This window comes from Cetorhinus maximus, chromosome 22, assembly GCF_964194155.1.
Source record: "Cetorhinus maximus chromosome 22, sCetMax3.hap1.1, whole genome shotgun sequence".
Lineage (NCBI taxonomy): Eukaryota > Metazoa > Chordata > Chondrichthyes > Lamniformes > Cetorhinidae > Cetorhinus > Cetorhinus maximus.
This window is the reverse complement of record NC_135900.1, coordinates 60678907-60693443: the sequence shown is the minus strand read 5'-3', so window position 1 is coordinate 60693443 and position 14537 is coordinate 60678907. Positions and strand designations below refer to the sequence as shown.

Here is a 14537-nt window from a genome sequence, read left to right as displayed (position 1 = left end):
ACACCGAGCGGCTGATGCGATCCGGCCTGTTGTGCGCTCCCGCCCAGGGCAGGTTTCGCGCCCATTTTCATTTCACTCAATTACTTTCCGGGGTGGGGTGGTACACCCCCCCCCCCAAACCCAGGTATCGGGATCTTTCCTCCCAGCTGCTGCTTTATGTAAATTAGACGAGGCTGAGCGGAAATGAGAAGCGGCCCCTCCCCCCATCCCTCCTCGATCAGGCGGAGCTTCCGCCCGGACTGGGCCGGCCCGGTTACCATGGTAACCGCGTCGTTCAGCCGGCATGGCGTCTCCTCTGGAGCGGGAGGCGGCCGAGTACCTGGCGGAACATCAGATCCTGGAGCTGCTCGACAACCTGACCAGCATGTTGCTGTACCAGCGGCCGGGTAAGGGAGCGAGAGTCCCGGCGGACGGAGCTCCGGGATCGGCCCAAAGGCGGCCCCGGACCCGGAGCTCGGCCCCGGACCCGGACCCGGAGCTCGGACCCGGACCCGGAGCTCGGCCCCGGACCCGGACCCGGAGCTCGGCCCCGGACCCGGAGCTCGGCCCCGACCGGCCCCAGCCTGACACCGCACCCCCACTCCAAACCCCACCCTGACACCGGACCCCCACTCCAAACCCCACCCTGACACCGCACCCCCACTCCAAACCCCACCCTGACACCGCACCCCCACCCCAAACCCCACCCTGACACCGGACCCCCACTCCAAACCCCACCCTGACACCGCACCCCCACTCCAAACCCCACCCTGACACCGCACCCCCACTCCAAACCCCACCCTGACACCGCACCCCCACTCCAAACCCCACCCTGACACCGCACCCCCACTCCAAACCCCACCCTGACACCGCACCCCCACTCCAAACCCCACCCTGACACCGCACCCCCACTCCAAACCCCACCCTGACACCGCACCCCCACTCCAAACCCCACCCTGACACCGCACCCCCACTCCAAACCCCACCCTGACACCGCACCCCCACTCCAAACCCCACCCTGACACCGCACCCCCACTCCAAACCCCACCCTGACACCGCACCCCCACTCCAAACCCCACCCTGACACCGCACCCCCACTCCAAACCCCACCCTGACACCGCACCCCCACTCCAAACCCCACCCTGACACCGCACCCCCACTCCAAACCCCACCCTGACACCGCACCCCCACTCCAAACCCCACCCTGACACCGCACCCCCACTCCAAACCCCACCCTGACACCGCACCCCCACTCCAAAACCCACCCTGACACCGCACCCCCACTCCAAACCCCACCCTGACACCGCACCCCCACTCCAAACCCCACCCTGACACCGCACCCCCACTCCAAAACCCACCCTGACATCGCACCCCATCCTGGCACCACAAGTCCATCTTAAGCCTCACCCTGTCAACGCACCTCCACCCCAAACCCATCCTCACATTGCACCTCCTGATCCCATCCTCTGCAGACCCTTAAACCAGTCTGGTGGGTGGCGGTTTGTCATATTTATTTTTCACACTGGAGCATTGATAACCGGCAGGGAAGGTGTGTTTGGGCTGAATAGCCTGTTTCAGTGTTGTATATCTATGTAATTCTTTGTAACTATGTTATAATGATGAAGTGAGGATTGATAAATGGGCCAGAACGCCCCATAGAGCAGTCAACATTGGGGAAAAATTGGATATGTCTTTTCTAAATAAACAAATTATCAATTAAAAGCCTAGCAAAATGCCCCCTCTTTTAGAAGGGCACAACTAATAAAGGATTAAACCTTAAGAAACTTGTAAATTTAAATAATAATGCTGTTGTCATTATCCAGTACTGTTTACACTGCGGTGCCCACTAATTGGAGTGAGACACTGTGCATTCTTTCTCCAGCCATGTCTTGGCACGCACAAGAAAGCGAAAGAGAGGCAGGTGGCTAGACCGATCACCTATTTCCAGGCTGAGCCTGTAGGTGATCAGCTTGGCCAGGCCCAGACATAGACCCACTCAAGCCCTCTGGCCTGCCCACCCCTCTCCACACTGGGTGGCCAAAGATCAGGAACGTAGGACTGAAAGGAGGACTAAGCCAGAAGTTGAGGAAAAGGAGCTGCAACCTCTTGCAGTGAACAAAAATGGCAAATAAATAGTCTTGAAAGATTAGTGTGTCAGATGGTGTAGAGAACTGATGATTTTCGAAGTGAGACACATATGAACAGAAAACGGGAAACAGTGATCTGGTGAACAGAAAATTGGGTAAGATTGTTTTGCCACCTCGAGCCATGCTGCTCTTTCATCAGATTGTTAAACTATAGTATCGCAGTATCTTTACAGTGCAGAAGGAGGCCATTCGGCCCATTGAGGCTGCACTGGCTCTCTGAAAGAGCATTCCACCTAGTCCCACTCCCTTGCCTTAGCCCTGTAACCTTGCACATAATCTCTTTTCAGGTAGCAATCCAATTCCCTTTTGAATACCTTGATCAAACCTGCCTCCAGCACCCTTTTCAAGAAGTTTGTTCCAGACTCCACCCTCTGCTTGAAAGCATTTTCCCTCGCATCACATTTACTCCTTTTGCCAATTATTTTGAATCTGCACCCTCTAGTTCTTGATATTCTCTTGAGTGGGAACAGTTTCTATTATAAAAAATTTGATTGTAGACCTATCTATTATAAAACCTAGAAAGTTATTTCTGGTCAGTTTGAAGAAAATAAGTAACGTAGTTGACTGAACTACATTTAACAACTGTTAAATTAAACCTATTTTCATGTTTGCAGCCAAGCCAGTGGAGTTTTTAATAGGTCAACTGGAAAAACTGAATGTTGCCAGGCAGACTAAAAAGGACTACCCTTGCTTGTTTGATGAGTCAAATTTAGATACTGTGTTTGGGATTTTGGACACTACAAGACAAGGACATATAACTTCGAGGCAGTACAGAGAAGGTAAGATTCTCATATCCAGTTGTATAGGATCTTCGTGTACAAATTACTGCAACTTAGAAGCTCAGTATTAATTCCTCGCTTGGAATCGTTTCAGCTTTGAAAACCATGGGAGTAAAGGATTTTGTAATGAAGCCATTGGGTGCTCTTGATAATAAAATCACTCTGGCAACATTCAAAAAAGAGGCGTAAGTACTGATTCTTACTCTTAAAATCATGTCAGTAACTTCCAAACTATCCGACAGAGGTCAAAGTTTCTGCCAGCATTTGTGAGATCCAAGAAATGTGACTTGTAATGAATTTGTTTTTGGAGGAATCTAGGTAAAGGTTCAAAACACAGCATAGATTTTCAATGGTGTTATGGTGGAGAGAAAACACAATCTAAATGATAAAGTGATGAGGTGAAGCATAGCTTGGTCTTAAAAATCCGTAGATTACAGGAAAAATGGAAGTTACAGAAAGCTAAGTATTGTTAATGGTAAAAAAGATGTTTGGCACAAAAGGATTTTTTTGGAGGCAATTTTAGCCAAGACACAGATGTTGAAGGTTAGAGAAGACAGTGAGGCATAATATACTAATAGTGGAAGAAGGTGGTTAGATTTGGGAGTGATGCAGAGAAAAATAATTTTTTTGAGAATTTATTCAAAAGAGGGGTTCTTTGACAATCACCTTCCCTCCTGCCCTTGAAGCCCTGGCTGTTGCTTTAGTGACAGGTTCACAACAGATCAGAGGGGGAGCCCAGCCTGTTCTTTCTCCTCCTTACCCCAGTGATGGTAATACCAATTGTAGTGCTGAATTGTTGCCCAGGTGAAAATAAATGCAGATTGCAAAATAAGCTTGAGCTTTCTGGTCTGTATGACTTGGCACCAGGCTCAGTGGTACCTTTGCTCACTGGGCTGCAAGGGTTTAAAACAAGATTGTAATTGCTCCTTTTAATGACATGGGGCAAAATTTTGCCCTTGGCATGCGGGCTCGGCGGGGGCGGTCCGGAAGCCAGCCACCACCCGCGACCACAGTGCATCGTGATTTCACGCTGGTGGGCCAATTAAGGCCCGCCCAGCATAACACTTAAGCGGCAGCGCTGAGCTCTGCCTGTGTGAGCAGGGGGAGGAGGGCGAGCAGGCCTTGCGCACACTTCGCGCATTTGTGTGATAGAGCACTGAATAATCTCCCTGAGGCATGGAGCTGCCTCAGGTTAATGAAGAATATACTGAAAAAATCATTAAACAGCAGAAAAAATTAATAAAACATGTCCCTGCTCATGTGACCTAAGTTTTTATTTCATTTGTTTTTGCTTTTGGAAACCTCACCCGCCCATGGATGAGGTTTCCAAAAAAATGCAAAGGCCGCTTGGCCTTTTCACCTGCCCGTTAACCGTTGGGTTGGACAGGCAGTGAAAAATTCAGGACGATTGATAAGTTAATTGTCGGCATGCGCACTGCTGGCTCCGGTGCGTGCCCACTAACTGCGTGATGACATCGGGACGCTTGCCCAACGTCATCGCGCATCATTTCACGCTCGGTCGGGTTGGGCATGTGCCCACCCACCGAGCTAAAAATTCTGGTCATGGTGAAAATTAAGGTGTAGTGATTTAATTATGACAATAATAGAATCTGCGTTTACTGAGGGACTGAAGGCAGTTAATTAATGTTGAGTGAAATTATCAATAAAAGAACTGAAATATGTTTGTGCCAAGTTTCCTGAAGATCTCTTGCAGATTTCTTTACTGTTAATCTGGAGTCATGATATCCCAGTTGTCGTTTTATGCCCATGTTCATCTGTAAAATTGAAGTCGTAATGCATTCTCATGCCTTGGCTGTTCAAAACAGTGTGTAATATTTACAGCCACGGCTTCTTCGAGTGCACATTTCACCACTTCGAAGGGCAAGGGCAGCAGGTATAGTGGGAACACCATCACATCCAAGTTCTCCTTCATGATTGTTGGGTCAAAATTCTGGAACTCCTTACCTAATGACACTGTGGGTAGTACCTTCACCACACTGACAGCAGCGGTTTAAGAAAAAGCTTACCACCATCTTCTTGAGAGCAATTTAGGAATAAGCAACTGGTCTTGTCAGTGATGCCCACACTTACTCCATTCAATGATTCAAACAAAACATAGATTTTTAAAATAATAAAAAAAAATTTTTTTTAAAGTTTGTTTGATATTTCAACTTCTACCTTAATCCTGTGTATATGTCCCAATCTTTATTTTTCTCACTGCAAAATGATTTAAAAGTGATTGATAATCAGTGTTTTCTACTTTTTGGCTTACTATATATGATAATTCTTCAATCTGATTGCCCAGCCTACTTGATGACTTCACTGTTCCACAACAAGATCCCATATAGACTGGCCAAAATTTAATTTACATCAGAATAGGGGAAACTAGCGACATAGAGCCTGCTTTATCTTTATGGGCAGCTTTCTTTGAGGTCAGTGGCAGGCGCTATCGCTTCACCACTGACCACAAAATCTGGCCATTAATTTAATGAATCAGTGTTAGTTGCTTAATGTATGAGCAGTGTTCCTCTAGAATGACTGAAAACTCATTCTGGGCATAGTACTGCAACAGTTCTCGCAACTAATGAACTAGATACTTCATCTTCTAGTTAATAATCTGTTCTATGTTTTGCATATTCATACTAAAAGTCCGGGTAGTGACCTTTAAGGCATCAAACTGTGCATTACTCTGCTTCTGTGATTAGCGTTGACGCTTCACACATACTAAGACAATGCTATGGTGTTTTCATATGACCATTATCCTGTTTTCAGTTTTTTGAAAGAAAGACCACTGAAGGAGATAACATGACTATATTTGAATTATTATTTTTGTACTGTAAACCTACGTGCAAACAGCTGGTCAGAGCACACAAAAATGTATTGAGGTGTTTTCTTTTAATTACACATTGAGTTAACTTAGAAATGATGATAGATGACATTAGCTATCTGACATTTAGTTAGGAACATTCAGATCATTAGTAGCAAAGAGGAAAGAAACTTGCTAATCGGGTTAAACTCACTAAAAGATATCACAGTACCTTTAAGAAACTCTTAAACTCTATGGTTGGCATCAACTAATCACTCATTCCTATTCTCAACATTCAATTAGGTTCCTTAAAACAATGATCATCACACAGATCTCAAGCCTGCGGGCAAAAGGAACATGTCCAGACATTTTTTGAATAATCAAGATAGTTAGTACATTTAGAACTTGGAGCCCTTATAACATAAATCATATTTTGATAAACTGTCTTTCCAATCAATGGATCTCTTCAAGATTCATGAGGCTTTGTAAAGGGGTGTAGTGATAACAATATTTATACATTTATGTTTTCTTTTGACCTATATATAATATTGGAGTAAATTAGACTTTCAAATATAATTCACTTCTTATTTAATGTTCTTGTTCATATTCTCAGGAAAGCTGGATTAATGAAGACTTGTGCCACATTCAAAACTTGATAAAGTTGTACAGCTTCTTTGTCTCCATTAACTTCTTGTAGACTTACCAGTAACTATTTGGACAATACCAACAGACATTCAGCTCAACATAGTTAGTGTATAATTGACTTAGGCGGATAACTTTTGCTACTTGTGTAAGCTTGAATAAATAATTATCACCTTGACTTTAAAATTGTTATTGATTTCTAATTGAGTGCCACTTCTCTGTCACTATTTAAAATGAAAGTGCTATTAACCTTGGGTTGTTTAATTGTATATGATTTCAGAGAGGGTCCTTGGTTAGCACAGTGCAGCGAATACAGACTTGGGTTGAATTTTATGCTGTGATGGGTAGGGGTCCCTCCGCTTGGTCTTCTTGCCTTGCAGCCATTTAACGCTTTCAGGCAGTTAATTGGCTAGAGGTGGGCCTTCCACCACCATTGCCCCCAATCAAGTGACTGGCAGCTCTCTTGTCCCTGCAGTGCAACCAGGAGCAGTGGTGGACAATTAAACAACTCACTGGAGGAGGTTTCACAAATATCCCCATTCGCAATGATGGGGGAGCACATCACATCAGTGTAAAAGACAAGGCTGAAGCATTTGCGACAATCTTCAGCCAGAAGTGCCGAAAGAATGACCCATCTTGGCCTCCTCCTGAGGTCCCCAGCATCATACATGCCAGTCTTCAGCCAATTCAATTCACTCCAAATGATATCAAGAAAGGGCTGAAGGCACTGGATACTGCAAAGGCTATGAACACTGACAACATTCTTGCAATAATATTGAAGACTTATGCTCCAGAACTAGGTGCGACCTTAGTCAATCTGTTTCAGTACAACTATAACACTAGCATCTACCTGGCGATGTGGAAACTGCCCAGTTATGTCCTGTCCACAAAAAGCAGGACAAACACAACCTGGCCAATAACCATCCCATCAGTCTACTCTTGATCATCAGCAAAGTGATGGAAGAGATTGTCAACAGTGCGATCAAGCAGCACTTACTCAGCAATAACCAGCTCGACACTCAGTTTGGGTTCCACCAGGGCCACTCAGCTCCTGATCGCTTACAGTCTTAGTCCAAACATGGACATAAGAGCTGAACTCAAGAGGTGAGGTGAGAGTGATTGTCGTTGACATCAAAATAGTATTTCACTGAGTGTGGCATCAAGCAGCCCTAGCAAAACTGGAGTCAATGGAAATCGGATGGGAAACTCTCCACTGGTTGGACTCATACCTAGCACAAAGCAAAATGGTTGTGGTTGTTGGAGTTCAATCATCTCAGTCCTAGCACATCATTGCAGGAGTTCCTCAGTGTAGTGTTCTTAGCCCAACCATCTTCAGCTGCTTCATCAATGACCTCCTTCCATCATAAGATCAGAAGTGGGGACGTTCACAGATGATTGCACAGTGTTCAGCACCATTTGCAACTCCTCAGATACTGAAGCAGCCTGTGCAGCAAGAACTAGTCAACGTTCAGGCTTGGGCCTATAAGTGGCATGTAACATTCACACCATACAAGTGCCAACAAGAGAGAATCCAGCTATCTCCCCATGACATTCAATGGGATTACCATCACTAAACCCCCTACTATCAACATCCTGCAGGTTACCATTGACCAGAAACTGAACTGGACCAGCCATATAAATGCCATTGCTACAAGTGCAGGTCAGGGCTGGGAACTCTGCGGAGAATAACTCACCTCCGGACTCCCAAAGCCTGTCCACAATCTACAAGGCGCAAGTCAGAACTGTGATGAAATACTCTCCACTTGCCTGGAAGAGTGCAGCTCCAACAGCATTCAAGAGGCTCGACACCATCCAGGACAAAGAAGTCCGCTTTTTAAAAATTAATTCACAGAATGTGGGCTTCGCTGGCTGGGCCAGCATTTATTGCCCATCACTAGTTCCCCTTGAGAAGGTGGTGGTGAGCTTAAATCAAGATGCCACTGAGATGAGAGGATAGCTCCAGTCTTTTCAGACAAGCAATGATTTTTAACCTCAATTAATGCAGACCACCTGGTGTAGGTACATCCACAGTGCTGGTAGGAAGGGAGTTCTAGGATTTTGACCCAGCAACAGTGAAGGAACGGCGATGTATTTCCAAGTCAGGACGGTGAGTGACTTGGAGGGAAACTTCCAGGTGGTGGTGTTCCCATCTAAATGCAGTCCTTGTCTTTCTAGATGATGGTGGTCATGGCTTGGGAAGGTGTTGCCTAAGGATCGTTGGTGAATTCCTGCAGTGCATCTTGTAGATGGTACGCACTGCTGCCACTGTGCGTTGGTGGTGGAGGGAGTGGATGTTTGTGCATGTGTTGCCAATCAAGCAGGCTGCTTTGTCCTGGATGGTGTCAAGCTTCTTGAGTGTAGTGGGAGCTGTACTCATCTAGGCAAGTGGAGAGTATTCCGTCACACTCCTGACTTGCGGCTTGTAGATGGTGGACAGACATTGGGGAGTCAGGAGATGAGTTACTCGTTGCAGGATTCCTAGCCTTTGACCTGCTCTTGTAGTCACAGTATTTATATGGCTAGTCCAGTTCAGTTTCTGTTCAATGATAAATCCCAGGATGTTGATAGTGGGGGATTTAGTGATGGTAATGCCATTGAATGTCATGGGGCAATGGTTAGATTCCCTTGTTCGAGATGGTCATTGCCTGGCACTTGTGTGGCGCAAATGTTACTTGCCACTTGTCAGCCCAAGCCTGGATATTGTCCAGGTCTTTTTGCATTTGGACATGGACTGCTCCAGTATCTGAGGAGTCGCAAATGGTGCTGAACGTTGTGCAATCATCAGTGAACATCCCCACTTCTGACCTTATGATGGAAGGAGGGTCATTGTTGAAGCAGCTGAAGATGGTTGAGCCAAGGACAGTACCCTGAGGATCTCCTGCAGTGATGTCCTGGAGCTGAGATAACTGACCTCCAACAACCAGAACCATTTTCCTTTGTGCTAGGTATGACTCTAACCAGTGGGGAGTTTTCCCTCCCGATTCCCATTGACTCCAGTTTTGCTAGGGCTCCTTGATGCCACACTCGGTCAAATGCAGCCTTGATGTCAAGGGTAGTCACTCTCACCTGACCTCGGGAGTTTAGCTCTTTTGTCCATGATTGAACCAAGGCTGAAATGAGGTCAGGAGCTGAGTGGCCCTGGTGGAACCCAAACTGGGGTTCAGTTAGCAGGTTATTGCTAAGCAAGCGCCACTTGATAGTACTGTTTATGATCCCTTCCATTATTTTACTGATGATAGAGAGTAGACTGATGGGGCAGTAATTGGTCGGGTTGGATTTGTCCTGCTTTTTGTGTACAGGACATACCTAGGCAATTTTCCGCATAGCTGGTAGATGCTCGTGTTGTAACTGTACTGGATAAGCTTGGCTAGGGGTGCGGCAAGTTCTGGAGCACAAGTCTTAAGTACTATTGCCAAATATCGTCAGGGCCCATAGCCTTTGCACTATACAGTGCCTTCAGCCATTTCTTGATATCACGTGGAGTGAATCGAATTGGCTGAAGACTGGCATCTGTGATGCTGGGAACCCCCGGAGGAGGCTGAGATGGATCATCCACTCGGCACTTCTGGCTGGGGATTGTTGCAAATGCTTCAGCCTTATCTTTTGCACTGATGTGCTGGGCTCCTCCATCGTTGAGGGCGGGGATATCCAGTGAGTTGTTTAATTGTCCACCATAATTCACGACTGGATGTGGCAGGATTGCAGAGCTTAGATCTGTTCTGTTGGTTGTGGGACCTCTTAGCTCTGCCTAACATTTGCTGCTTATGCTGTTTGGCATGCAAATAGTCCTGTGTTATAGCTTCACCTTTTTTTTTAGGTATGCCTGGTGCTACTCCTGGCCTGCCCTCTTGCGTTCTTCATTGAACCAGGGTTGATCCCCTGGCTTGATGGTAATGCTAGAGTGGGGGTTATGCTGGGCCATGAGGTTACAGATTGTGTTCAAGTACAATTGTGCTGCTATGATGGCCCACAGTGTCTCACGGATGCCTGCCTTGAATTGCTAGATCTTTTCAAAATCTATCCCATTTAGCACGGTGGTAGTACCACACAACATGATGGAGGGTATCCTCAATGTGAAGACGGGACTTCATCTCCACAATGACTGTGCAGTGTTTGCTCCTACCGATACTGTTATGGATAGATCCACTTGCGTCAGGCAGGTTGGTGAGGATGAGGTCAGCTATGTTTTTCCCTCTTATTGCTTTCCTCATCACCTGCCGCAGACCTAGTCTAGCCACGATGTCCTTCAGGACTTGGCTACCTCAGTCAGTAGTGGTGCTGCCAAGCCACTCTTGGTGATAGACATTGAAGTCCCTCATCCAGAGTATATTCTGCGCCCTTGCCACCCTCAGTGCTTCCTCCAAGTGGTGTTCAGCATGGGAGGAGCACTGAATCATCAACTGAGGGAGGGCAATACGTGGTAATCAGCAAGAGGTTTCCTTGCCTATGTTTGATCTGAGGCTTTGTGAGGTCCGGAGTCGATGGAGCAACTCCCTCCCGACTGTACACCACAGTGCTGCCACCTCTGCTGCGTCTGTCCTGCCAGTGGGACAGGACATGGTGAAGGTGGTGTCTGGGCCATTATCTGTAAGATATGATTCCGTCAGGATGACTATGTCAGGCTAGTCAAGTGAGACAGTTTTCCCCAATTTTGGCATGAGCCCCCAAATGTTAGTAGCATGATCAATAGGGCTGGGTTTGCACCATTGTCATTTCTGGTGCCTAGGTCGATGCCAGTCCAGTTTCATTCTGTCCAGTTTCATTCCTTTTTTGAGGCTTTGTTGTGGTTTGAGAAGCTTACTAAGCCGTTTTAGAGTCAACCATGTAGGCCAGACCAGGTAAGGACGACAGATTTCCTTCCCTAAAGGACATTAGTGAATCAGATGGGGTTTTACAATAAATGATAATGGTTTCATGGTCATCATCAGACTTTTACATGAACACAATCTATAACCTCATGGCCTGGCATATCCCCCACTCTGCCATTACCATCAAGCCAGGAGATCAACCCTGGCTCAATGAAGAGTGCAGGAGGGCATGCCTGGAGCAGCACCAGGCACACTTAAAAATGAGGTGTCAACCTGGTGAAGTTATAACACAGGACTACTTGTGTGCCAAACAGCATAAGCAGCAAGTGATAGAGAGAGCTAAGCAATCCCACAACCAACAGATGAGATCTAAGCTCTGCAGTCCTGCCACATCCGGTCGTGAATGGTGGTAGACTATTAAACAACTTAGAGGAGGAGGAGAAGGCTTCACAAATATCCCAATCCTCAATGATGGAGGAGCCCAGCACATCAGTGCAAAAGATAGGGCTGAAGCATTTGCAACAATCTTCAGCCAGAAGTGCCGGGTGGATGATCCATCTCCGCTTCCTCTGGTGGTCCCCAGCATCACAGATGCCAGTCTTTAGCCAATTCGATTTCACTCCACGTGATATCAAGAAACGGTTGAAGGCACTGGATAGTGCAAAAGCTATGGGCCCTGACAATATTCCGGCAATAGTACTGAAGACTTGTGCTCCAGAACTTACCGCGCCCCTAGCCAAGCTGCTCCAGTACAAGTACAATACTGGCATCTACCTGGCTATGTGGAAAGTTGCCCAGATATGTCCTGTACACAAAAAGCAGGGACCCCTTCCATTACTTTACCTACGATCAAGAGTAGACTGATTGGGCAGTAATTGGCCGGGTTGGATTTGTCCTGCTTTTTGTGTACAGGACATATCTGGGCAACTTTCCACATAACCGGGTAGATGCCAGTATTGTACTTGAACACTATGAGCAGTGCTATCAAGCGGCACTTGCTTAGCATTAACCTGTTCACTGGCGCCCGGTTTGTGTTCTGCCAGGACCACTCAGCTCCTGATCTCATTACAGCCTTGGTTCAATCATGGACAAAGGAGCTGAACTCCGAAGTCAGGTGAGAGTCACTACCCTTGACATAAAGGCTACATTTGACCAAGTGTGGCATCAAGGAGCCTGAGCAAAGCTGGAGTCAATGGGAATCAGGGGGAAAACGCTCCACTGGTTAGAGTCATACCTAGCGCAAAGGAAAATGGTTCTGGTTGTTGGAGGTCAGTTATCTCAGCTCCAGGACATCACTGCAGGAGATCCTCAGGGTAGTGTTCTTGGCCCAACCATCTTAAGCTGCTTCAACAATGACCTTCCTTCCATCATAAGGTCAGAAGTGGGAATGTTCACTGATGATTGCACAATGTTCAGCACCATTCGCGACTCCTCAGATACTGGAGCAGTCCATGTCCAAATACAGAAAGACCTGGACAATATCCAGGCTTGGGCTGACAAGTGGCAAGTAACATTTGCACCACAGAAGCATCAGGCAATGACCATCTCCAACAAGAGAGAATCAACCATCGCCTCTTGATGTTCAATGGCATTACCATCACTGAATTGCCCACTATCAACATCCTGAGGGTTACCATTGACCAGAAACTGAAACGGACTTGCCATATAAATACTGTGGCTACAAAAGCAGGTCAGAGGCTAGGAGGAGATGAGTAACTCACCACCTGATTCCCCAGAGCCTGTCCACCACCTACAAGGCACATGTCAGGAGTGTGATGGAACACTCTCCGCTTGCCTGGATGAGTGCAGCTCCCGCAACACTCAAGAACCTTGACACCATCCAGGACAAAGCAGCCTGCTTGATTTGCACCACATCCACAAACATTCACTTCCTCCACCAGTGATGCATGGTAGCAACAGTGTGTGTACCATCTACAAGATGCACTGCAGGAATTCACCAACGATCCTTCAACAGCACCTTCCAAACCCATGACCATCACCGTCTAGAAAGACAAGGGCAGCAGATAGATGGGAACATCACCACCTGGAAGTTCTGCTCCAAGTTACACACCATCCTGACTTGGAACTATATCGCTATTCCTTCACTGTCGCTGGGTCAAAATCCAGGAACGTCCTTCCTAACAGCACTGTGGGTGTACCTACACCACATGGATTGCAGTGGTTCAAGAAGGAGCTCACCACCACCTTCTCAAGGGTAAGATCGGCAATAAATACTGGCCCAGCCAGCGAAGCCTACGCCTCGTGAATGAATTTTTAAAAAGCGCTATTGCCTCCCCCTGATTGGCATCCTAACCACCACCTTCAATATCCACTCCCTCCACCACCGATGCACAGTAGCAGCAGTGTGTGTACCACCTACAAGATGCACTGTAGCAACTCACGAAAGCTCCTTGGACAGCTCCTTCCAAACCCGTGACCCATGCCACCTAAGAGCACAAGGGCAGCTGATGAGTGAGAACACCACCACCTGGAAGTTCCTCACCAAGCCACACACCATCACTGACTTGGAAATATATTGTTGTTCCTTCACTGTCGCTGGGTCAAAATCCTGGAACTCCCCTCATAACAGCACTGTGGGTGTACCTACACCACATGGACTGCAGTGGTTCAAGAAGGTGGCTCACTACGACCGTCTCAAGGGCAATTAGGGATGGGCAATAAAAATACTGGCCTAGCCAATGATGCCCACGTTGCGTTAAAGAATAAGAAAAAAAATCTATATATCTGAAAGCTGCAACTGTGGGTTATAGTAGACACTGACTGTAAATTTGAGTGCTTTCAATCCTGGTTCTAGTTTGGCATTGAAAGACATGAATGTACAAAAATGAGGTCAAGAAAAAAGCATTAAGACTCCTCTATCATGGTGCCTTCAGCTTCATAGCTAGACATATCTTCCCGTCATGTGCAGCCATGTAGCCTCCTGGAGAATGACAAAAAAAGCTAGGCCCAATAAGGGACAGAAAACCTCTGGAAAGGTTGTCTCTAACTTTCTCAGGTGATCTGAATAAGTCCAGGAGTTCACATTGACCATGTTTACGTAACTGTTCATCTCCTTAACTTCTATATGTGATGCAAAGACCAGGAGAATGGAGAAAATATGATATAGAACTAAAAGCTACGCTCTTCTGAATTTGAGTTCTTGGGATGTGGGCATTATTGCCCATCCCTAATTGCCGTTGTTTAAAGGGGCATTTAAGAGTCAACCACATTGCTGTGGGTCTGGGCTCTCATGTAGGCCAGGCCAAGCAAGGACAGCAGATATCCTTTCCTAAAGGACATCAGTGAGCCTGATGGGTTTTTTCAACAATTGGCAATGGTTTCATGGTCATCATTAGACTTTTAATTCCAGATTTTT

At 46.7% G+C, this 14537-nt stretch overlaps 1 protein-coding gene across 1 annotated transcript; it reads left to right on the top strand.

Moving 5' to 3' along the window:
• Positions 1-218: 218 nt before the first annotated feature.
• Positions 219-6531, top strand: efcab10 (EF-hand calcium binding domain 10). Its single transcript, XM_078568412.1, has 4 exons — positions 219-386; positions 2741-2905; positions 3000-3090; positions 6325-6531. The coding sequence occupies exons 1-4, from the start codon at positions 284-286 to the stop codon at positions 6365-6367; spliced, it is 402 nt and encodes a 133-aa protein (XP_078424538.1). The 5' UTR covers positions 219-283; the 3' UTR covers positions 6368-6531.
• The last annotated feature ends 8006 nt before the right edge of the window (positions 6532-14537 follow it).